This window comes from Panicum hallii, chromosome 5, assembly GCF_002211085.1.
Source record: "Panicum hallii strain FIL2 chromosome 5, PHallii_v3.1, whole genome shotgun sequence".
In the NCBI taxonomy this organism is placed as follows: Eukaryota; Viridiplantae; Streptophyta; class Magnoliopsida; order Poales; family Poaceae; genus Panicum; species Panicum hallii.
In genome coordinates, this window is record NC_038046.1 from 16778191 (window position 1) to 16804820 (window position 26630).

The following is a 26630-nucleotide window of genomic DNA, read 5'->3' on the forward strand; positions in this document are numbered from 1 at the left end:
TCGGTGCGGTGCGCCGATCGTCAAAGCTGCTAGCCACCAGCCAGCCAGCCAGCGAATCTGGTTCCGGTTGGGCTTCTTCTCACTTCTCGGCCTGCAAACCTGGCCTTTTCACACGCATGAAATCCGGCCGGGGCTCACTCTGGAAGCTTCGCCTTTCGCACGCACACAAGGAAATGGCGTCTTCTTCTTCCACCGACGGAACGGGGGACAAAAAGGGCGGCGGCCAAAACGGGCTCCGGTTTTCCGTGGCTGGTCTCTTCAGAGACACGGCGCGGAGCGGAGAGAGGGAGAGAGCGCGCGGCGAGGTGAGGCAGCAAAAGTGGCTTTGCGAATGCACCGCCATGATTCGGCCCACCACCACCACTACCCTACCACACGGCAAATCTTCTTTTCTTTTCTCAAAACCACACGGCAAATCCAAATCCCGCGCCTGCACGACCCAGCAGCGGAACCGCGCGCTTTTCGCCGCGCACGCAGCCGTGAGGCCGTGCACGCTCGCGGAGTTACCGTGCGTGTGGAGTCCTTCTGGGTTTTTACACCTGTTACTACTTACGAAGCATTACCGCTTCATCGTCGTCCGTGCATGGTTTCTAAGAAAAACTCAACACAACGTTTACATCTGCTCAACATCCACAGAAGACGGAGCCGCGCGCTTGCAAAGTCCTTCGCTGGAGAAGTACGATAACCACGGGGCAACGAAACCTGCTGACATGAGCCTGTGGCCGAAGAGCACCAGGCCACCAGCACAAGATAGGACAGGCTCGACCGGCAGAGCAAGATTGCGTACGAGTCCGCAGGCTTTGACATCTCATCTGACCCTCTAGCTGAGACCCAACTTCAGTCTTGCACTAAATTCTCATGGAATCGAACGGGTGATCTCCGAGTTGGAGACCCTAGCGATTTCTCGAAACCTATACGGCTATGTACAAGGTGAACCATGTGCGCGTTAAGAAGTTTTTGAGTCACCAGTCCATAAACTCCGCCGTGAAACGGAGAAGCAGCAGAGCTGACACCCCGCCACCAGTTTCGCGATCACCAAACAATAATGTACACGCCCAGTGGTCGATGGCTCGAGCAACCCAACAGGTTAATGGAAGAACTTCCCAAACCAAACAAAACAAAACAAATAAACTGAACCAGCATAGAAAGAGTGCCTATATCAGCGATAAATTTGTAATTATATTCACAATTGTATACACGATACAAAAATGGATCTCTCGAGACGAGGACTATGAGGCAGCTCATTCAGGCATACAGCATGCTATACCATCACTCTATCGGTACCAGGACTCATTCAAGCCACTGAAGCCGCACATAGATTGTGCGAGAGAATAGGGCAAAATTTTCACAAGGATCGGTGGGGGAAGAGGGAAACCTTTTCTTTTTAGGGATGGGAAGAGGAAAAGTTGGCACTGGCCTATTTATGGACCAAGCGTGCTCATAGACAAAATGCTCATCTCGCTGGATGAGGGAAGGCAATGTAACTACAACTTCACACTAGAGACCAAAGATGCAGCCCTCTCCCTGTGCGGAACAGCCAACTCAAGAGAGCATGTATATACATGGAGACATGGCGAAGTGGTGGAAACATGTCAACTTGAGGAACGAGAATTGAACAACTTGGCCATCCGGAGTGGTTTTGAGGAACTCCAGCGGACCCTCTAAATAAGCCCTTATCTCAAATTTAGAGGGTTAAACAAAAAAGATACACTCCAGCTGACACTCTACTAGGCCCTCTATTTTGGGGAAGCCTCCAAATTATCTCCTCCACCCTCTATTCTTGGGGGATCTCTAGGGAGCACTCTATTATAAGTTAGAATTTAGAGCTAGTGCTGGAGTTGAAACAAATTCGGAAGCCCCTAAAAAATAGAGGCAGCCCCTATTTAGCATTTGGAGGGTTTGATTTAGGGACTATCGCTGGAGTTGCTCTTACCCCCATAGAATAATTTGGTTCCTTGCTTCCATGGGTTTGTTTTCTGTCTTGATTTGAAAACTCACTAAGCATCTAATGGGTGAAAGCAATTGGGATCACATGTACTGGGCCAGCCATTGCTTACACATATCAAGAACCGGCAATGCATTTGCATGTAACGCCTATCAAAAAGAGAAAATGAAGTCAGGAAACAGAACCAAATAAAATATTGGGGGTAAGGGTTATAAGTAATGAGCTCACTGTCGCTCAACAATATATATGGCTTCGTTTACTTGTATTCCGTACCTATGAGAGAAGTCTTACATTTGGAATCTCAGCTTTTTTTCAGCTTTGGTCTTTCCTAAAAAAAAAACTAGACTCTCGGCTTTGAGGGTAGATCTGTTTCAGACACTAAACTTTTCAAGTGTATTATTTTGAGACTTTTTAAGTCATGCGTAAATCAAAACTTCTAGATAACGACCGAGCAGTAAAAATAGGTGGCCTCACTTGTGTCCATTACTCGAGAAACCTTCATAGACTTTAGCATTTTCTATTGACATTTCTAATGGAAGTGACTAATGGCGCGATCCTTAAAAGTTTACGGACCAAATTAATACTCCCTCCTGTTTCAAACATAGGTTGTTTTAGGGTTCTAGTTGGCCAAACTTTTCTTTAATTTGGCCCATCAGTATAAGAAAAGTTACATCAATTGACCACACATAGTTGATGCTACTAGATTTATCATGCAAAATACTTTCATAATACATAATATTCTCTATTCCAAATAGTATAATTTTACATATATTGCAAGTTAAATTGTCATATTGGACACCTTATCACAGTCCTAAACGATTTATATTTGGAATCAGAGGGAGTAACCTAGAAAATGTTCAGACATGATCTTATCATTAAGGGACCAAACCAGATACCCCCCACCATTACTTCTAGCAACTGATAAATGCAAGATGTTTTAACTTTTTAACTCATCGCTGGTTGTAGAGAGATGCAACATGACACACATAAATACATACGACAAAGTAGGAAAATCTGTAATCTGCGAAGGAAACCAACCTGATGAGCAACATATTGAACGTCAGCAACACTTCCACTTCGCGAGGCTATTTGGAATGCACTTTTTAGACGCCCACAGACAACACAAGCAAGTACTTTCCTGCAAAGTTTAGAATTTTTTTAAAGAAAGTTCAGAAAACTAATGCATAAGCATCAACGCTTACTAACAGTAAGCATTGTCCAGGCACGAAACAGTGAGATCGGGCTCAGAAAATAAAATGCTAGTCTCTTACAGTCTAGGTAATAAATTCATCCAAGATACAAATTAGAAAATTTGTATCATTGTTAACGATGGATACCTGTGATGGCTGATTAGCATGTCAATAAGTCGATCTGGTCTTTCTTTATGCTTGTTGGCATAAACATTTATAGCAGCACCAAGAACCTAGTAAACACAAGTGAACAATAATACCAGCAGAGAAATCAGCTAAATCATCCCATACTTCATATAACACCAAATAAGGTTATTATGCTAAACATTTGAAATACTGGGATAATAGTGAAACATATTTCACACATCTCGATAAAGCTCATATATTAACAAGCATAATTTAAAATTCCAGACGTTGCCATGAATATGAATATAATAATTATAATCTAATACAAAGCATGTATATATTATTCCTCGGATTCAAATCCTGTGAGGTAAACTGGAGGCTGTAAAAAAAAGCACTTGTCACCTGATCCCATTCATCATCATCTATAGTACCCCTTATGTTCTTCAGGAACTCTGTTAGTTGGCCACCTTTTTTCCTTTCAGCGAGGGATGCAGCTACACCAGCATAAATATCAACAGCTGGAACAAAACAAGCATAAATTAATTTAAGTATTGATATTTATACTTCCAAACGTGTATCAAAAAAGCATCAATGCTGAGTATGAAATCAACATAATAAGGAAAGTTTGAATCCAATATTTATACCTGGGAGATCAAACTCATGAAGCATTCTGAAAGCTAAATCAAAATGCTTTTCAGCCAGAGTTTCAACAACCATGCATCTTCGCCTGCAATTAATGATTGCAAACTTTTTTTAAAAAAAAACTATAGGTTCATCGAGCAACAAAGAAAAGGACAAAGTCAACTAAGTGCGTCGAAACAATAACCATACACACAATATTAGGATAAAAATTAAAGCAGTGAGTCCAATACAACAAAACTATGTTCCAATAAATAAAGCTCATAAATAAAGGAACAGATAAAACCACAAGAATCTGAAGTATTAGGCCTAGTCTGAATGGGATCATTGAGGAGGCTGAACTAAATTCCAGGGGTGGAGCTTATGGCCAGAGGTGGTCAGCAAAGGTACGTTAAAGCTAAATTACTGACAAATGCAAATCCAACCTTGCCACTAGCCCACTAGTCACCACTAGAGCAATTCAAAGGATTCAACCTTAAAAGGTAGAAGATACAAACCTCAGAGTTTCAGGGTCAGTAGGATTCCCAAAAAGGGAAGTTTTCCACTGAGGACCATCTATATTGTTGAGGGCTTTCACTACATCCATCTACAATGCCGATATGTGCAATCAGGTTAGCTTTTGAACCAGAAATACATTGACAATTACTTCAATGCATAAGAAAAAGAAGTCTACAGTAACCTCACCTGATAGGAAACCCGAGTGGAATATTTCATTATAGTTTCTCTGGTCATTTTTCCTGGTGTGCTCTTATTCCGAGCAGACCGCAATACCAACTTTGTAGCCTCCATCGTTCTATCTCGTACAGATAAGGCTTCTTCAAAATGTGTCTGCAATCATAAGAAGCCAAAGCATAAACACAACCAAATTAGTTTCGTACTGCACCACAGTCCAATCTTTTTCCTTTACTTTTGTACTTTCCATTTCCTTTTGATTCATCATTTGTCAGATTTCTTCATTAATTGGATACTCTAAACATTGGTGGCATTGGAACCTGAGTTATATCTAGGTAGATTGAACTGAGGGAACAATCAGGAAACTTTTCAGGACTTATTGATATTGATTTAGAGTCCAAACTGTTTTGATTACAAATTTGCAATTGACATATGCACAGGAATCCTGTTCAGATCAGCTGGCTAGATAAAAGTCGTTCTCCAAAATACAAGTCAAAAACACACATGGTTAGCTGTGCCGTCATGCAAGAATTCCAAATAATGCATTACGATAGTAAAATCATGAACATAAGATGTAAGTATACCTTGGCATGTCCCAAATGCCTCAAAGCCTCCTCCTGAGACATCGAATTCATAAATAATTGGATACAACAAAGGCCAGAAGCAACATGGTCATCTTTTAGAACCTGACACATCATGTTCCATTGTAACTATTAACTGCCGTGAAGTGATGAAATTAGTAGAATCCAAAGGAGTGATTCAAATAGATATTGACAGTACCAAAAAGTTGTAGAGATAATTAAAATGCCTATGTGTTTCACAATAGTTGCAAATGCGGGTGAGAACAGTGTTCATGTACTGGATCACAGGTGTCTCATGATATGCGGGTGATTGTGTTACTGCCCGTATTGTGTTCTCCAAAACAGCCATGGCACCATATCCAAGACATAGGTCGCACAAGTCATCAATTGTCCCATAGTCAGTTGTTAACGGGTCACTCCATGGAACTGAAGACAAAGAAGTTTCCCCTTCAGTGGTTGGTTGATTAAAAGGGAAGAACAGAGAGCATGCTTCAGCATAATGGCCATGCCTGAACATGAAAGCCAGCATTTGTGGCCGAGCATACTGCAAGTACCCAGAAGAAATAATTAATCCATAATTCAATATAAAACTGATGGATTATCAAATCAGAACCAATTTCTCAAAATGGATACAAAGGAGTAAACAAGACCAAAAGCTAAATAGGGTTCAAGATTGGCTCTTATTGCTGAGATTATGTAGGAAATTGAGATGAGCAGGGTGAGAAGAATACATGATTCAAGTGTCTACAGACAAAGATACAGAGCTGTTCCACTGTGGAAACAGGGAATCTAGAAAGTCAAAACTCTAGGGTGACACTGTAGAACAGAGTTTGATCAAGTAAACAAAAAGAGAAGTACATATTAATGGGTATAAATCTTACATCGTGCAAGTAATGAATACACTCGGCATATCTGACACTGTCAAGATTGCTGCGAGGACCATCTTCAAGGTACAAGCTAGCAGATGTGAATTGGTTGTCTATAGGATCTCTGGACTGTCGGGAACTCTCAGATCGTGGGAATGTGGATGGCATGTACAGAACATTAAGATAAGCATCAGCAGAAAGGGAATCATCAAAGATGGTTGCTGCACTCTTTGCCAAATGCTCATACCTGCATTTGCACGTTCAATAGCAGAATCAGCACAAGAGAGAGAGAGAGAGAGAGAGAGAGAACAAAATGTAACAATCATAAGTGCATTTAGATTGCAAAAAATGTAAAAAACGTATGTTGATTTACTTCAAAAGGTACTTCTATAATATTATAATCTTACTGGATTCAGTAAATATATTACAGAGAGAATTAGCTGTCAAAGTTGCATTTTGAAGGCATTGTTGACATTTAAAACGACATTTACTGCATTATGAGGTAGTAAGCAGCAAATCCAAAGTGAACTATGAGTGCGCATTTTATATCCACATGTTAAGTGTGACAGTACGGAAATTCACCATGTAGCATCGTCTCAAATATTTGTCAAAATTTCATGTATGTAGCACATATAAAGGTCAGGTAAACCTGCAAAAAGTAGTAATTCATCCTAGATGTCAAGAATCAAAATAAACAAGCTGTCAATTCAGCATTGTTCATCATGTGCTTACAGTAGAACTTGAGTTCTTTTGATTTTGAAATTAAACTTTTTGTAGGATTAGTTAACTTTAGGTGTACTGCTTACATGATTTTTTATGGAAGTTTTATAGCATTGCAAGAAACATAATTAATCATATTATCATTAATGAGGATGCCAGTTCTCCAGCGCACCAACAAATTGAAAAGCTTAGGAAGAGTAAACATGGAAACATTGATGTCTGTGCCTTACATGGAACGGACAGAAGAAACATCAACCGGAGGTCCTCCTTCAATTGTGTTGATGATTTCAGTAACAACAGTAGCTGCATCGCCTTTGTATTGTTGAAGTGCTTGCCTGGAAGAAAAATAAACAGATGCAAAGGTTATACATAAAAAACAATGAAAAGCACAATCTTGGTAGACAATTTAAGTGAAATGCTCAAGTTAACAAAGAGGTGAAAGTCAGTATGCTTGAGATCAGCTTTGAAACCCCCATCTCTTTCACAGTATGGATGCAAGTTATTCAAACAAAATTTCCCTCATTCTATCCGGATTGCAATTTTTGTAGCCATCTTAGCCCAGTGACGAATTAAATTAAAGATATAAGCATTTCACCATCTTTCTGAAAGGAAAAAAAGGAAAAAACCACTGACGGCTGAAGATCTATGCACACTTATGGAAAGGCAGACTAAGCAGACACCATTCTCAACAAGCATTCTAGCAAGGAGAACAGCAGGGGGTAAAAACAGTATATTTTCTGGTAGATGTAAACAGAACTTGCAAGTCAGGAAAATGGTTTGCAGACAATGAATAGATAAGGTGGGGCACAATATACGTAAATACTGATGTACAAGTAATTTCCTGTTAGAAATATTTGTTACAGTTGTGCTTTGTGTATATTCAATACCGTAAACTAAGAAAATGCTATGGGACAAAAAGACTTCCACTACTAAAAAACAACCAAGGAAAATGATAATTAGTTTTTGGCAACTCAGTCTCGCATACAATTATTAAGCTAATTGTTTAACTTATGTCTCTTCTCTTCTAATAAATGGGAACATATTTTGTGTTTCCCCTCAATATCTGTCCTTTTCTTTCTGTAACCATGTACAAATGAAAAAGCACAGAAAAAGTTTCCCTTACTTGAACTTCACACGGGCTTGAGCATAGTGCTCCATTCGAACTAAAGCATGGCCCCATGCAACCCATACTGGAAAAGCGTCAATCTGCGATCGATCACAACATTACATTGCCTTTATTATCCAGTATATAGGAAGAATGAGAAAGAAGTTGTAAAAATCAATACCTTGCACTTTCTACAAGTATATACAGCCATGCTGTACCGTTCGTCGCTGACCAATCTGTCACGTAGACGAGTTGAAGATTCTTTGTCAGCGATATCATCAAGCGAGGCAATGATACCTGATCCCAGCAGGCTTTGAAGAAGCTCTGCACGCCCTAACCACATGTCTGCTTGAGCCAGGAGATCAGACAGCTCATCTAGATACTGGCTCCCAGCACTAGAACTGCCAGTGTCCACAGAAATATCATCGACATCCCTACTTCTTTCAGAGCCACTTGACAAATCACTACTCCCAACGAGCTTCTTAAGTAGATTTTTTGCGTAAGAGAGGGCCTGAAAAATATAAATTACTGAGTTACAGTTAATATAAAGTATGTTATGCAAAGTGTCATTTTGCTAGTCACTTTTCAAACCTGTACATAAGTTTCCGTCGCATGATAAGCTCGAGCTATGTTATCCATAGAGGCATCAAGGGGCAATTGTTGGGAGCTAAGTACAACCTTCATCTGAGTCATACACAGTTCAAGTGCACCTTTTGCAGCTACTGACTCATCGGTGCACAAGGAAATTAATGCCTACAAATAGATTCACAAAAGCTTACAGAAAATATATCATAAAAGTTTTACTGTAAATTTTGGAGACTACGCCTACAAATAGATTCGCAAAACCTAAGGCAACAAAGAGTTGCGCCAATGCAAGTTAGCTAGCTAATCTGAATGGGCGCATGGGCCAAGTTATAACTATATTTAACAGACACTACCAATTATGTCCAAATAAAATTAGACCAATATAAATTTATTAGAAAAAGAATTGTAATGGAAGACCCTTTTTCTAACTTTATCAATCTATTAGAGAAATTACTTATAGGAGCAGTTGCTCAATTATCTTGTCTGGAGAACACAAATCACAATGTAAAGCCAGATACAAAAACTTTGGAGAGGCATAAGGAAATAAATGAAATCATAACACAAGTCACTACAGTCATTATCTTGCCCTGTCTGATGTTTAGCGACTTTCAGGAACAAAACAACTGCAATATGTAGATCCACTTCAAACCATTAACCATATTCTATCATCTTACAACAATTAGGCACAAAATAGATTTCAGACATATCCTATTTTATCACATATTTGTAAATCACAAGCTAGAGAAATTCCTAATGGCGATGACTATGGTAAAAAGCTTCAAAAGAAAAAGTTCATCTGCCAAAAATCATCTCCAATCCCACTTGTATTATATATTAGTAGGGCGATTGGAAGTGTATAAAAGGACACAAAGTATACACATATATATACCATAGTCTTATCTTAGGAAAATTCCTTTCATAGCACAAGGCTGAAACAATATCTACCTATAAAATGTCAACCTAAGGTTAATAAATTTAAATTAGGTAACAGGAATTTTGTTTGTGGGTCAGCAACACCAAACTGAACACGACTAAATCAGTAAATTAAACCACAGCCTTATCACGATAGAACATTGAGTTCAAGATATATCTTTTTCTTAGTGAATATCATTGGTTCTATTTTTATCACATTATCACATCCATCAAATTCCCATTTATGAGCACCATCCTACTTGCAGTCCCCAAGGAACTAGAATAAACATCGAGCATCAAGCTTAATTACACAATAGCTAAACATATATGCCACACCATACAAGAAGAACTGAAAAATTGAAACAAACAAAACTAGAAAACTGCGTTTTTTTTGTATGGCAAAACAAATAAAACCAAGTTCAATTTAGCAAAACTCCAATACAGATGGCACCAATACAACATATCAAGAAGTCAGTATCGTAAGATTACACTGCCAAGCTACCAAATAGTTAGGTCCTTACTGCCTAACAAGAAAGATAACTACAGATAATTCAGACTAACACAAATTAAACTAACGAAGAATAGTAGCATTGGCAGAGCATAAAAGCCTAAGACTTTGCAGATATGGAACAAAAGACGTACCTTGAACAGTGTGATGTCAGGAGAGGTTTCATATCTATGAGATGAACGTGTTGCGTCATCCTTGTCAGGGTCTCCCGTCAGCACCCACTCATCAGGAGCAGAGACGAAAGGAAGTCTATCTTGCCCTTCAGAAGAATATACAGGTGTCCGCTCCTCCTGTACACCAGGCATTGCATCCCAAGAGGATCTATCACCACCTGAACCTGAACTTTTTCTTTTCCGGGGAGTATCTTTTGGGGGTGTTTTAGTGCCACTGTCACGGGGGACCCACGAAAATGCTTTGCGAGCTTCTCTCTGGAAGTTACCAAAACTCTGCGCAAAATTTGTTTTAACTGGAGTAGTGACCTTTTTTTGTTTTGCTCTTGATGCGGAGATGCTCAGTCGACGTTCCCTAGGAGTTGAACTGACATTAATGGAGATTGCTTTCTTGGCATAAGAAATGATTAACCTATCATCCCTCAGTGCAGGAAATTCTTTCAAAATCTGCAGCACCCCAAATATGGAATTTTCCATTACCATAGCAGCATAAACAAATGAGCACAGACAAAATATAAGTTAAGCAGCTGCACAGAGCTTACTTAAGAAATAAGATAATATTTTTCCAAGATTTAGTAGAGATGAGAACAATATCAAAAATAGTTGAGATGGAATACCAAAGAAGCAGACTGGAATTGTTTCATCATCAATAGTACTTCTATGATCAACTGAGGGTGTTCATGCAGAGAAGAGCAACGCTGTTGCGATGGCAATGGCAATAAGGAAAGAACACGAAGACCTAATGCCCATGAATTAAGCCGTGCAATCTCAGCATCAGACAGACTCCCAACTGTACGCTTGAGGAAAAAATGTACCTGAAACACGATTAATCAGTATCAAACTAATAGGACATGCTATAGTGCATTTAGCCCCCACGTGGTCGGATCTGGCAACATACAAGAAGCTGCTTTGAACGCAAGTCAGGTAATAGCTTCATAGCACCAATGGCTACAGGAAGAGCATCATTGGAATCTCTTAAGGTTGACAGAAATCTTGAAGCTGCGGCTGGGCCTCCACCATTAAGTGGATCAGTGGTTAGCAGTTTGACAAGTTGGCGTCCTTGCAACTCTCTCCGCAGATCAATTGATAAAGAGGCACTTTCAGCAACCTCTAAAGCAGCGGAAACAGCTCCTTTAGCAGCAAGACGGAGTGCCAAGCCCTCTGGGTCATCTTCACAATCGGCTTCAACCTAACAATATTTAACATTCTTAAGTTACAGTAATAGCTTATGACAAGAAAGGCAATTTATATTTTCAAAACCAGTCCCTGTAATCCAGCAAAAGAATATATTGCTTACCTCTTGCCATCTGGTGTAGTGGTCATCAGCACTCATAATATGACCATACCGCTGTAAAGATTGCTTCATGTGCAACACCTGCTACAAAATGATGCAGCCAAAATTATCAAGAAAGAAATGCTAAAACAAGATTAATAAAGCTTACAGTTGGAGAAATAAAACAGTTGCCCCATGGCATGATAGAGCAGCCTACAGCACCCAAGCCCAGGTTGTTATGAAACATTATAATTAGCTAGATAAGTCAAGCTATATGTATTGAAACTTCTTTTGCTGGCATGTATACTCATGGTTCGATCAGACACAGAGTACAGTACAATTTTCAAGATATAAAGTGTTAACTTCAAAATAAATGAATGCAAGTCAAACTACCTCACTCCGCATGGGATCCTTCTCAGGTAAGTGGCACATGCACATAGTAAGGACATTAGAGGCAGCATCAAGGTCCCAACTGCGCAGATACTTTAAGGCAAGCTGAGCTGCAAGTTTTTTGTCTCTTAGCCTCAAGCAGTATTGCCAAGTATCACTCCCAAGATTGTGAGATCCATATGCACGAATTTGTCCTGTGCCTAGACTTCTTTCTTCCTTTTGTTCGATGAGCAGTTGAAGCAATTTATCAGATGCTCCGTTTCGCAAACACCGATCAGATACAGCAAGAGCATCAGTTAGTTTTCCTTCACTAATTAGCCTGCAGGAACATAGTGATCCAATCATCACATACAAATTAACATGGATAGCCTTTTAACAGAGTGCTAAGCTTTGGACAGATAGAAACCGAGCCCCAGCTCAGTTGGTGGGAGGTCTGGATGTACACCCACACCATCCAGGTTTGAGTCATCTTTGCCTCAAATTTGGGTGCCAATTTCTTCTTATCTAATAGATTTATTTTTGGAAACAAATGATTAGTTATTGTTCTTCAAATGCCATGTTTATGTGCAGATGGCCAGCTATGAAGAAACTGCATGATATACCAAAATAATATACAGAGCTAGTTCCAAAGGCGAATTCACCAAAGGCCATTTTCAGCATTGCAGCCAAAATAATTAATAATGACAATAAAGGTGGCAGCCATAAAGACAAATATATACCCTTATAAGTGGTACATCAGTGCAAAATATGAAAGATTATATGAAGATGCATAGCAGTAGCAAGTAGCTGCCAAACATGTAATCATGTTACCTCTCAACAGCTTTTTCATATGGTCCTTCATTCTCCCAATCAAATGAAATAAAAGTGGTTGGCTCTAGTCTAGTATCTTCATGTTTAGGGGATTCTAGCGGACTTGAAGTAGTGTTCCCGCTTATTACAATATCTTCAAGCTCTGACTCACCATCACTATCAGGTTCGCGGGCTCGCTTCATAGAAAACTTTCCCTTGGATTGATGCAAAGAGACTTCACTTTCAGATTTATCTGTCACGGATGACTCAGATACTCGATGAAGATTAGACTGCATCTGTATCCACCGGTTCAAGGTTGGATATCTACAAACAACTTAGATAATTAAAAAATGAAATAGGTTAGCATGTGACAGTTTAAAAATGCCTAATCATTACCTCTCTGATTGCTCGAGAGCAAATTCAAAAAATGACCTCTCGATTTCAGGGGTTTGAGCTGTATCTTTCACATAAGTAGGAGATGATTCGTTGTCACCAGATAGTAAGCTACTTCCAAATACACATGCCAAAACTGCTCTTACTGATGATAACTGGGCTAAATGCTTCACTAAATTTAACTGAAGAGGATAGAGGGGTTCTTGACGAGAAGATAATGACGAATCATGTGCACTCCATCCTTGAGCAGGAGGAAGGGACTTTGGAATGGCAGATGATCTGTTTTCTGAACTAATATTACAAAGAATAGGTATAACAGGAACGCAAGCCCATCCATGTCCTGTTCGTGGAGGTAAAACAGGTGGCACACATGCTGATATAATCTCGTGCACAAAATCAACACCCATTGTGTCAGCTACCTTTGCAGCCGCATCAGTGCTTCCACGCTCAAAAACTAGACGAGTTAATAGCTGCATGCCGAAATTTTTTTGTTAAGAGTCCTGACACTTGAGTAGCACTGAGTACAGTAACTTATTAGCCAAGCAGTAATGTCAGGAATGGTATGCAAAGAGATGATAATTTAGCTTTATCGAAATGGCTATATTGTAGTCTTGACACTGAAACAACGAGTAAGAATTCATTTTGTACAAAAAAATTGCCAGTGCATTTAATGTCTTTGCAATCATATCTTCATTTATGTGTTGTTTCAGTTAGTGACCTTTTTTTCAGATAATGTTTAACAAAATGCTGAAGTAAACCGAAGTACACCATCATAATTATTAGGTATTTCACTCTGATGCATAAATTGCCATTGCCATGTTCCAGTAAATGTTATCAAGAGATTCACCCACGTAACCTTGTGATGGAAACCCTAACATTTGTTATGTTACAAAAAATAAAGATGGTTTGATCTGAGGTCCCAAATTCACTCAGGACAAAGAAGTATCTCAATATCTGAAAGCCCGGAAAGTTATTCATCCATTGAGACATGGACTGCTCTGCTCCAATTTGTTTGCTACAAATAGTACCTTACTTGCATCTGTAATTAAAGTAGATAGAAGGCAAGCGTTCCATTACAATCAGGTAGGGACAAACAAAATAAAACAATATCTGAAAACCTAGAATCTTATCCATGGAACCCTACAAAAGCTTAAAAAAGCTTTGATTTGTTTTGCTACAAAAAAGTTCCATATCCTTTACCGTCAGTTAATGAAAATTGAAGACAAGTGGTCCATCACAATAGGGGTAATCGTGGGCTATAAAGGGTTCAAATAGACCTCCAGATGGAATGAACTTCCTCAACTACCTTTAAGGTATCTTCCAATTAGGAATATTAACCCACTCTAGTATAAAATGAGCCTCCCTCACTCCGGGGACTATCAAATACCATCTTAAAAGCCCCCTGGGGTGGTTTTGATCATTTCAAATATGCATACATTACAGACAGTCATTGAACATATGAATACAAGAAAAAATGTAAAAAACAAAAAGGGTACAGATTTAAGCTTACATCTTTTGGCCATTCGTAGACTAATGAGAAGTAGTTGAAATCATGAGTCGTATCAGTTCCATCAACTATGTCACCGATGGTTGCAATATATATTATGAAGTTTGATAAATATGTTGATGGCTTGGTAGATAGAGGACTCATGTATCTATTTGCAGAACCTTTGTGTTCTGAACTGCTTTCCAGAACATTTGAAGATGCAAGGTCACTCCTAGATGCTTGTTTCAGTATCCTAAGCCCATGACCAAGGACTACACCTTTCTCAGAACTCAAAACATCTTTCTTTTCTAAGTTGACACCTTCCTTTGCATAAACACTATCAAAGTCTTCATCAACAATAGCTCTAGCAACATTGTGAAGTTTACCTAAAACAGAAATGTCAAACGTACTGCCAGAACATCAGAGCAAAATGATTTAACATTCAACTGAATCATCTGAGACATTACCACTCAAGAATTGTCGCTTTCCCTTGAAGGCATCATCAATCATTTGGTGTAAAAGACCAAGAGGACGTTGCTTTTGTCCAACTCTGCTAGATTCAGTTGTTGAAGAGATGCTCATCTCGGTAAAAAACACTTGAAGATATGGAAGAGCTTCCTAGATGAGAACAGAAGGTATGTAAATTTTTGGTATTTAAAAGCAAGTATATGGTTCTTCAGCTGTATCAGATGCTGAAAGACAGGAATAGAAGCCACAAACATAATCAATTTGCGCTGCTTTTTTATATAAACTGTCGTTGGATTATGCTAATAAGTATGTAAAGAAGTGAGAAACCCTTAATATAACTACATAAGCAAGAAAGCTGAAATGTAACTGCTTTTTTTTTTCAGAGGCACAATAGACAAAACTAAACAAAGGGAAAAGTCAAGCAAAAGATCAAAGATCCAGTGGTTCGTTGATTACTGACAAATAAAAGCTTACCAGATCCAAGATGTCATGCAGACGCTGAAGGATGCGCTTTATCACCGATATCATAGCAAGTTCTTGGACCTGATCCCAGTAAGTTGTGCCTACTTTCGGGGAGCTCCCTGGAAATATTTCAGATAGCAAGCTTGTTGCCTGTATATGAGGAAAAAGAATGTCAAACTCATGTACGTCAAGCCAAAAGCAATGAAACCGTCTAATTGAAATTGGGCAGATCATACAGCACTGCAATTAAGGACACTATTAGATGGGGAAAATGTGTAAAAGGAATTGAGGCACCAAACTAAAAAGGAAATAGTTCAAAGCATTTGTTCGAATTGATAGTTGGAGCAGGCTTCAGCAGAAAATGCTTGAAGTTGAGCACAGTAGGTTTCATTGCTAACAACTGCAATTATTCATAATCTGGCTACCTCCTTGTGTAGGATTATGACAAGCAAAATCATGAGGTAGGGTTTTAAACATAATCTTTTAGATGATAAGCACTCCCTCCGTTCCAAATTATAGGCCGTTTTGGCTTTTCTAGATACATAGTATTCATATGTATCTAGACATAGTGTATATCTAGGTGAATAGCAAATGCTATGTATCTAGAAATACCAAGATGACCTATAATTTGGAACGGAGGGAGTATCATGAACTAATCAAATGCACAAGCCAGATAGGGGAACTATTATTCCCATTAATGGCACACTCATTCCTCCATATGCTCAATCTTCTAAGAAAATAAAAGTTAGTTATGGATGTACTACTGCACAAGCAAATGGATACACATGCATTCATAGTTTTCCCTATTGTAAACTTACAGAAGACATCATGCATCAGTGCCCTTTTGGATCATGTAGTACAGAGAACCTTGGTGACAAAAGGAGAGAAAAAAAAGATGAGGCACTATGCTACACTATGCTCCAAAGCAAGAGTGAAATTAGTGTCAAACCCAATCCATATCAGCCTATAATGGTAGAGAGTACACACAAAAAAGAAGATACAGCAACGATCGTTTCCAACACTATTGCAAGAGTATGATGCAGAAATGGACAGCCGATAATGCTTACCTCATCAAGAAGAAATCGGCACATATCACCTGACCTAGCAGATGTTGCAGCAACATCAACACAAAGCAGAATCTGAAAAATTAGATATTATTTTTTAAGCCAAATATCAAGAATGGGTATCAATGACATTACCCAATGCAGACAAAAGTGAAAATTCCTAACCGTAGTTAGAGAACCAAGCTGAGCACGTAATGACAAAATATCTAATTCTTGTGCTGCATTCGTGTTATTGGTAGCACGATTCACAGCATCTTCAACCTGAAAAGGACAAAAAAAGTAAGGAAATGAGACGCATCTGACCTCGATAATCACATTAAGCTGTTTTACAGTTACTTTTGAAATATCAACTGAGTATCTAAGACTTGAAATCCAAACATTCTATTATTATTATTAAATATTGGAGATCAAGGTTCCAAAACCTTAAACCACATAGCAATATTTTAGCTCAGAAAAAAAAGGAACAAAAGAATGTAATATAGCAGAAAGATTTACGACATGATGTCTGAATTACTGAACATGGCATGGATTGGATAAATGAATATCAAGTTAGCAATCACTTTTGTCAGTTTTAAAAAGAAACAGGACATGAGTGCATTTTTTAAGAACATAAAAAACATCATGGTATTTGGTACGGTGCAGTTCATAGGACACCTCAATTTTAATACCATGGTATTTTCAGTACCATATAAAAACTCAAAAAATACAATGTATCCAAACAGGCCCTTACTACGTTTTAAATATACTATGATAGAGTTTAGTGGCCAACTGTGCACTCAGGACTCTGGAGACCATGTAAATGTCACTTTTCTGCGAATGAAACCAAGGCAGCGTACGGCACTCCGTAACTCTCAAGCTTTCCCTGATTCAGATACATCTTCCCCATACCTCTCCTCCACCGTTTGAGAGAGAAACTTCCAGCACGATTGGCAGAGGAGTAACTTAGTTTTATGTGCAATGTACATCAGAGAAAAAAAGAAAGAAAATCAAGCATTTTGTATAAGCAACTGATAAAATGGCATGTGTAAGCATACCAATGCTCTTTTATATGCGCCAGCTACCCATTCAGCTAGTTCAAGAGAAGCTTTATCCTCGGCAGGTAGAGAAAATCTCTGTATAGCTTCTTCTCCTATATCATAGTTTTCCCTTTGCATGCATCTGTCACAAATTTGAATGGTGAGAAGTATATCATCACAACCATGTCTCGTAATATATTGACATACGCCACAGACGCATGCACACATGCACATGCGCATATGCAGACAGAACGGAACTCAGAAACAGGACAAATAAAATCTCACAAAAGTACAAGAGTAAATTACAAGATAGATTAAAGAAATATTAAAGGTGCAAACATTTAGCGACGTCAAAGAAACAAGAGGAAACCTCACAAAATCTGGAGATCAGTATTTTCTTCAACAGAATAATGTTTTTTTTTCATATTAGTCCACAAACTATTTTTGGCACATTGAGAAAGTTTTTTTTCTCAAATACGCAGGAAAGCTGCATATCATTGCATTAAGAAGAACCCAAAGAATACAATACATCCATTGAGAACGGTTACATCTCGGTAGCCTTGACCTATGGAATGTACGCTACTCCCAGGATCCCAGGATTTGAGCACAGCGGCTCATTATATAGGGTTCAGACGAGCAAACATGCCAAATTGTAGATGAGTACAGAAAAGTTCTACTGTTTCAGAAGAAATTATACAAGTCTGAGAAAATAAGCATCATGTTTAATGCCAAGCTAGGCTAGCTACCATCAACTGTGCAATGACACATGGCATTTCTATTATCCTAAAAGTACCCAGCCTGCTGATGCAGTGAAGCATTGATGTAACATAAACATTTAAAACTGTTTTGGAATGGTAAAAAGCTAGGACAGGGCCACAGTGAATAGGCAGTGATTTTGAGCTCCATGCAAGTATGCAACTCACTGGACTTAATATTTAAGATAAAATGTGTACATACTTCTAGCCCCGCAAAAAAATCAACTTAAAAATTATACTGGGAATTGCACAATAAGATCACACCAAAGCATAATCCATTGGCAAAGCATAAAAAAGTGAACACAACAGAATATAGAAAGAAAACAAAGTATATCATAGAAAAACTCACACGTTCAATAACTTTGAAGGAGCAGCACGTAGAAGAACTAATGCCTCCTTCCAACTCCATTGCCTCTCAGATAAAGGTTGAAGACGCTTTAGAACAGATAGACGCCAATCCAAGTCTTCAATGGAATGTTTGGCATGTTTGAGCCTCCATTCTAATGCTTGCCTACCAGCAGATGACAGACTAGTACTGGACAGGTGATCCATATCAGGGCCTTTCACTTGGAGATTATGACGAAGTATATCAAGTAGAAGCCCAACAAAATATACCACCATGTTCTTTCCCTCAGATTCGATATTACTATCATGGCATTCATGAGTAACATGGCACTCAGAAGGGACTGCTTGAGACAGTTTGACAGAGTCATCCATATGTAACAATGATAATATAATGCTGACCATGAAAATCTGCAAAACAACATGGAAAAATGAAGCTTAATAGCATAAGGAACCCCATTGAATTCGTATATGTAGGATCTTTTTAAATGTTGAATATGAAGGTAGCAACATCATACAGCTACAGTTAAGCGATCACAAACTTGCATACATATTTCATCCACCGAGGTGATTTAAACAGTGTTAAGTTACAGAACTCTTGATAAAATTAGAAATCCAATCAGTTCAAACATAGCTGCTAATGAAAGGCATAGAATCTTAAGATTCATTATTTGTCTTTTGTCATTGCAAACAAGTAAAAAACTAGTGTACATTCTTAAATTTGTTAGCACCCAGCCCTTTCATAAATGATAAATCTCACAGCATGATACAACTCGTCATAAATTGAATTCTGTAAATCTACTGGACGTTAAATAATGTACGGATCTTATTCGAGGAATGATGTAGGCATCTACTTTGCTTGCATTTATTTGATCGTTGCCATGCATAGCTACTGGCTAGGCTCACTCAGGTAGAAAATAGCGGCTTAAACAAAGTATCCCTCAATGGCTATGTGCTCAATCAGAGCACACACACATTAATAAGAGTAAATGCCTATGTGCTAGAGTCCACATTACATTCACTTCACTTACATTTGCAATCATGTGTGAATCCATACAACAACAACAACAACAACAACAACTTAGCCTTTTGTCCCAAGCAAGTTGGGGTAGGCTAGAGATGAAACCCACAGAAAATAAGAATAAGAAACACAAAAAGGGTACAAGCCAAAGGAAGAGTTAGGGGTTAAACAAAAAGTAACAAAGGTCACGGTTCAGGTACGTTAATTGCTAATCTCCAAGCTCTCCTATCCATAGCTAATTCCTTAGCGATATTCCACTCCTTAAGGTCTCTCTTGACCGTCTCGTCCCAAGTTAGTCTAGTTCTACCTCTACCTCTCCTTACATTATCGCCCCGCTTTAAAACTCCACTACGCACCAGCGCCTCGGGGGGCCTCCGTTGTTCATGTCCAAACCATCTCAACCGATGTTGAATCAACTTCTCCTCGATAGGTGCCACCCCGACCCTATCTCGAATCTCTTCGTTCCGGACTCTATCCCTTCTTGTATGCCCGCAGAACCAACGCAGCATACGCATCTCTGCTACACTCAGTTGCTGGACATGTCGCCTTTTTGTAGGCCAACATTCAGCACCGTATAGCATCGCCGGGCGAATCGCCGTCCTATAAAATTTACCTTTTAGCCTTTGTGGCACCTTCTTGTCACAGAGGACGCCAGAAGCCTGCCGCCACTTCAACTAACCGGCTGAAATTCTATGCCTAACATCTTCATCAATGTCTCCATCTTTCTGAAGCATTGATCCTAGATACCGAAAAGTATCCTTCTTAGCCACCACTTGACCTTCGAGGCTAACGTCCCCATCCTCATGCCTAGTCGGGCTAAAGTCGCACATCATATACTCGGTCTTGGTCCTACTCAGTCTGAACCCCCTCGACTCTAACGTATGTCTCCACAGCTCCAACTTCATATTAACCCCTGCCCTACCCTCGTCAACTAGCACCACATCATCAGCAAAGAGCATACACCAAGGGATATCACCCTGTATGTCCCTTGTGACCTCATCCATCACCAAAGCAAATAGATAAGGGCTCAATGCTGACCCCTGATGTAGTCCTATTTTAATTGGAAAGTCACTGGTATCGCCATCACATGTTCGAACACAAGTCATCGCATCCTTGTACATATCCTTGATGAGGGTAATATACTTAGTTGGGACTTTGTGTTTTTCCAAGGCCCACCACATGACGTCTCTCGGTACTTTATCATACGCCTTCTCTAGGTCAATAAAGACCATGTGTAAGTCCTTCTTCTCCTCTCTATATCTCCCCATCAACTGTCGTACTAAGAAAATTGCCTCCATGGTCGACCTCCCAGGCATGAACCCAAACTGGTTTTGGGTCACCCTTGTCAATCTTCTTAGGCGATGCTCGATAACCCTCTCCCAAAGCTTCATCGAATGACTCATCAGCTTAATCCCCCAGTAGTTAGTACAACTTTGAACATCTCACTTGTTCTTGAAGATCGGTACTAATATACTTCTCCTCCATTCCTCCAGCATCTTGTTTGACCGGAAAATTAAATTAAAAAGCTTAGTTAACCATACTACCGCCCTCTCGCCCAGGCATCTCCACACCTCAATGGGGATGCCATCAGAACCCATCGCTTTACCTCCCTTCATCCTCTTCAAAGCCTCCCCGATCTCTGCCTCCTGAATCCTCCTCACAAAGCGTCTGTTGGTATCATCTGATGAGTCGTCCAACTCGAAGGTAGGACCCTCATTTTCCCCATTAAACAACTTGTCGAAGTATTCTCGCCATCTGTCCTTGATCTCCTCATCCTTCACTAGAAGTCAATCTGTCCCATCCTTGATGCGTTTGATTTGGTTTATGTCCCTTGTCTTCCTCTCACGGGTCCTAGCGATCCTATAAATATCCTTCTCTCCTTCCTTCGTACCTAGCCATTGATAAAGGTCATCAAAAGCCTGACCTTTCGCTACACTTACAGCTCGCTTTTCAGACCTCTTCGCTAATCTATAGCCCTCGATGTTGGTTGCGCTCTTGTCGAGGTGAAGGCGTTTGAAACACTCCTTCTTCTCCTTAATAGCCCTTTGCACCTCGTCATTCCACCACCAAGTCTCTTTCACTTCCTGCTTGCCTCCCCTACTCACACCAAACACTTCTGAGGCCACCTTCCGAACACATGTCGCCATCTTTAGCCACATATCATCTACACCTGTTCCATCTTCCCAAGGCCCCTCGCCTAGCATCCTCTCCTTAAACGTTTGAGCCTCTTCCCCTCTAAGCTTCCACCACTTCGTTCTTGCAATCTTGGCACGTTTGTCCCGGTGGGCACGTACCCAAAAATGAAAATCCGCCACCACAAGCTTGTGTTGGGGGACAACACATTCCCCAGGTATCACCTTACAATCTAAGCATGCACGTCTATCCTCTCTCCTAGCAAGGATAAAGTCGATTTGGCTCGAGTATTGTCCACTATGGAAAGTCACTAGATGGGACTCCCTCTTTCTAAAGAGGGTATTCGCTAACAGCAGGTCGTAGGCCACCGCAAAATTCAAAACATCCTCCCCCCCCTCGTTCCTACTACCATTCCCGAAACCCCCATGTACTCGCTCATATCCTACATTAGTCGCTCCCACATGGCCATTGAGGTCTCCTCCTATGAATAGCTTCTCACTGATAGGCACGGTACTAACCATGCTATCAAGGTCTTCCTAAAACTGACTCTTGGAGCTCTCAGTAAGACCTACCTGAGGGGCATAGGCACTGATCACATTCAGAACCAAATCTCCAATGACCAACCGCACTAGGATAATCCGGTCGCCTTGCCTCCTAACATCTACAACTCCATCCTTAAGGCTCTTATTGATCAAGATGCCTACACCATTCCTACCCGAAGTTTTCCCCGTGTACCAGAGCTTGAAGCCAGAACCCTCCACCTCCTTCGCCTTCTGGCCCTTCCATTTAGTCTCCTGCACGCATAGAATATTTACACGCCTCCTAATTGCTATATCGACTAGTTCTCTTAACTTACCTGTTAGAGACCATGATCTGTCTTCCACACTCATATTAGTCTAATATACTCTGTCCATTACGAAACATGAGACGCAGTTTAGTTCGGCATGATCTTCAAAACTAAATTTTACAATCAAATTCCCATATAGCCTATTGTTCATATCACAAAATCGTGAAGGGAAGTGCTTTCAAATATGAGTTCAATGATACAATGCATCAAAAAATACACGAGTCTGAATCCTGAAAAGCATAAGCTCCTTGTAAAAAGAAATAGAATTAGGTTGCTCCTAAGGTATGTGGAACTGATAATTCCACGGTTTTTCTACCTTGTAGAATAAAAACATGCATTTGCCAAAAAAAATACACCTGCATAAGAACATGTCACAGAAGACCCAACCTTTCTTGGAGTACTTTTGATAGCCTCCATAAAATTTTGCATCTCCCTCAGATATGACAACGCTTTGTGATAATAACACTCGTTCCCATCACCTGCACACTTCTCCATCTCTCCTAGAGCAAGTACAACTGACTGAAGAGCATATCGCATGTGCATCAGTTCAATATCATGTATCCTGTCACATGAAACAGACCGCTCATCAGAAAAATAAAGTCAAACATAAGTGAAGAATACACCAAATTTCTTGTTTTGGAGTAGTAGATTGAGAAAACTTCTAACATGGCTTAAGGCATTAGTAATGTAGACATAAGGCAACTCAACAACTACTCAAGAAGGAGACTAAATATGGGAAGAAATTTATGCATCAGGGCACATGAAGCATAATAGTTGAGATTATAGTATTGATAGTATAAACCCCAAAATAAATAAAATAAAACATAGCAGCTAACAGAATGTCGCAGCAGAGATGGTTATGAACCTCTTCCAAGCTGCAGTTGTTGAAGGAAGTGGCTGCATACCAACAAGCTCAATCGCATCTTGAAATTTTATTCCTGGGACTACATCAAATAGCACCTGTGTGATAGTTAAGGAAAAGTAGTTATGAAAGAATATCAAGCCATCAGCTAGGAAAAGAAAGGTTCCTTTTGAGCCAAACAAGACATAAGAGGATAAATGGTACAGCAGTAGTAATTGGTGGTATATGCAAATGTGCATGCAATAAGTGAAGCACATGTATGAGATAAGAAAAATCACATACAAGAGAAATTAGAACTCACTCTCATGGGAGTCTGAACAGCTAGGCGCTCAAGTATCAAGTTCTCCACAAAAGGGTCTAATATTTCTGCATTGTTAACATCTGAACCTTGATGCTGTTGGGAAAACAATAATGAATTCCTTAAATTCCATGGGCGGCCAGAATTCACACTTGAAACAAAACATGCAAGATCCAGATGAAAGCATAAAAGATCACACAAGTACTCCTCGCAGGATGTCTGCAAAAAGAAATTGTCACGATCCTCGCATATGCTGCTGCACGCTACCATAGAAGAAGAAAGAAATTCAGTAAGAGAGGAAGTACCTCATCTGTCTTACTACGGTAATGTGAATATTCCTGTAGTCGTAAAGCTTGGGATTTGCTTGTCCAGAACAGCTGCATTAGTTTTTTCCGTAGAGCTGTTTTACCCTTCAGAATATCCCACCCCAAGACAGCAACCAATGGCTGGAGAAGGGGGAACAACGAAACAACCTGCAGAAAGCCACTCGCCAGAAGATACTAATGAGGCGACTAACTGGTGGAATTTGTTATGAAATATATTCATAGCAGCATGAAAAAACCATGGGGTTATCCTGTTGAAAATTGACATACATCAACAGCTTCTTGAAGCTGCTCCCTCTTAATTGATGATAGAGCAGTTTCCAAGACTACTTCAAGCATATGCTTTCCAGAGAGTCGACAATAATGGTACAGATCTTTCTTGCAGGATGTTACAGCTGCATCCAACAAGGTCCTGTCATCTGTGTCATCTGAGTCAGTACCCCTCTCCAATGACAATGTTTCCACAAATTTTGTGAAAGGAAGAGGCATCCTATTAGTATCAGAGACATTATGATCTTCAATTTCTTCAGAAACAATGTCATCCAGAATGACCTAGGAACAATATAAACGAAAATTAGCATCATCCAAGAGTAAACATGCAAAAAAATGCAATTTAGAAGGTAAGTATTGATATTATGGTAGGTGCAGTGGTCTTGAGGTCACGAGTAACCTGGGATTTCAAGGAACAAATTCAAACTGTGACAATCTACATCTAAAACTTTGGCCTAAAATACAAATAAACATCATAAGAAAGAGACAAAAAGGCACTCTGGAGTCAGGATATGTGTTGTTCAAGGCCTAAAGTGCGTATGAAAAAGTTAAAGAGCCAAATTTCTGTTACAAAGGGGGGGAACAGAATCATTATATTACATGAGGTGCAGGTTATCAATCAGGAAAGGAAAAGGTGGAACAAAATGAATAGGCAGAGAGTTTCATAGTGAAGAATGCCAGCAAGAGATGGTAGGAGAATTTTGTAATTACTTGAAACAGTTGCACGAGCTGGGGACTAGTAGACTGAAGAGCTGCTCCGTACATTTTAGTTATTCTATCCCGCAACTGAGACCATCTTCCACCATAATTGGATGCTTTTGCCCAACCCTTTCTGAGAAGCTCTGATATGACAAGCCTGTGTAAGAAGTTGATTTCAGGAATCTATTAAGTGTATCCATATTCCAGATACATCACTAAACTGAGACCACCAGTATACATGATATGTAATCAGATTGGTCGTTTTCAGGTCTTAATCTGGAACCAGTTCGACATATCTGATCTGACACCAGAAACATGAATATGATGGTTCTTTCTCAAAACCTACAAATGGTTATAGAATGTTGCTTGCATGGCACTAGCCATTACCAGTTTACATATGCTGCTACTAATGGCTGTAAAACTATTTAAATGCTGGCCAACTCAACTATAAAAACACTGACTGCAACTCAATGCTACTACTGGCCTTATTATTTCCACAAATGGTTCTACATGTTTATGAGATGCTCAAGTTGCACTTCTATCTAGTATCCTTTCCTATCAGATGTTGCAATGTTACTTAAAAAAGATATATAGTTAATTAATATTTGGAGATTACTTGTACTCGTCCTCCTGCACGCCATGATCCAGACAAAGAAACCGGAGATGGCCAGCAGCACCGTCAAGATCATCCTCTGCAAGCAGTGTCTTCACGGCGTCCAAGTGGGCAAGCTGCACGTTCTGACGCAGCAACAGGAGCACATCAGCGCCGAAACCCCCGTCCAAGCCGATCTGCCTCGAGACGCCCACGCATAATGCGTCAAATACAAGGGCGTTATCGAGGAACACCCCCCATAGCCCCTTCAGATCCTCCTCGGTGACCGAGGCCTCCTGGACACCAGCGCCAGCCTCCCCTCCGCCTCCCTCGACCTCGCGCCTCAGCCTCACCACCCCCAAATCCAGCAGCCGCGTGAGGGTCTCCCTGGCCTCGGCGCCAACGGCGGGGTCGTCGGCGATGGGCTGGAGGAGAACGAGGAACTCGGCCTTGAGGCGCAGCGCCTCGGGGTTGGGGGTGGAGGGGAGGGCGGCGAGCTCGAGCGCGGCGAGCCAGGCGAGGTGGGACGGGGATGGGCAGGCGGGGGGCGCGGACCAGAGCACGCCCGGGACGCGGCCCCCCGCGGCGACGACCGCGCGGAGGAAGTCCGCGGCGAGCCCCGGGTCGGCGCGGCGGCGGAGGCTGAGGAGCGCTGCGCGCAGCGCCTCGAACTGCGCGAGGAAGAGGTGGTTCGCGGCCACGCGCGCGAGGAGCGCGGCCTCCCGCTCCGACGCAGCCATGGCGAGGAACCTCCGAGGGCGGCTAGGGCGCTCGCGATCACGATGCGTCGGCGAGCATGGCGGTGCGCTCGTGGGGGTAGAAGCGGCAGTGGCTTCCCGGTGTAGAGTAGTAGAGAGTTCGATTTTGTGAAGGGCTCGCTTGCTTGTGTAGCGCGGTTTGGCCGGCCCGGTTGGGGGAGGGACGGGGGAAGAAGGCGATCCGCGGGACGGGATCGAAAGGCCTGGAGCTCAGGAGCTGTGCCGGCCGGTCCTTTCTTTTTTTTTCGGCAGCTGCGCAAGAAGGCAAGAACCCACTCGAACATCAACGGATGGATGTGATTCTTTCTGGTACTGGACGCCAGCTGGGCAATCCCGGCTTTTGATTTGGGAATGTTTATGGGAGCGCACC

General features: G+C 40.7%; 1 protein-coding gene across 2 annotated transcripts; it reads right to left on the reverse strand.

Moving 5' to 3' along the window:
* Positions 1 to 1127: 1127 nt before the first annotated feature.
* On the reverse strand, positions 1128 to 26502 carry LOC112893892. 2 transcript variants are annotated; one of them, XM_025961415.1, is made up of 35 exons: positions 25527 to 26502; positions 24923 to 25067; positions 24212 to 24493; positions 23924 to 24091; positions 23622 to 23837; positions 23324 to 23418; positions 22846 to 23020; positions 18465 to 18868; positions 17379 to 17502; positions 16510 to 16605; positions 16348 to 16419; positions 15293 to 15430; positions 14818 to 14968; positions 14375 to 14736; positions 12868 to 13334; positions 12493 to 12795; positions 11686 to 12001; positions 11317 to 11397; positions 10918 to 11208; positions 10637 to 10834; positions 9984 to 10466; positions 8436 to 8597; positions 8026 to 8355; positions 7863 to 7945; positions 6970 to 7074; positions 6035 to 6266; positions 5353 to 5697; positions 5157 to 5258; positions 4585 to 4728; positions 4398 to 4486; positions 3906 to 3988; positions 3664 to 3779; positions 3283 to 3368; positions 2984 to 3083; positions 1128 to 2094 (listed from the first exon to the last, which is right to left on the reverse strand). In XM_025961415.1, exons 1-35 carry the CDS (start codon positions 26240 to 26242, stop codon positions 2029 to 2031), a joined length of 7326 nt encoding a protein of 2441 aa, XP_025817200.1. In that variant the 5' UTR covers positions 26243 to 26502; the 3' UTR covers positions 1128 to 2028. The 2 variants fall into 2 exon arrangements, with proteins under 2 accessions (XP_025817200.1, XP_025817201.1); XM_025961416.1 differs by having other exon boundaries at positions 11317 to 11394; positions 25527 to 26242.
* Positions 26503 to 26630: the final 128 nt, after the last annotated feature.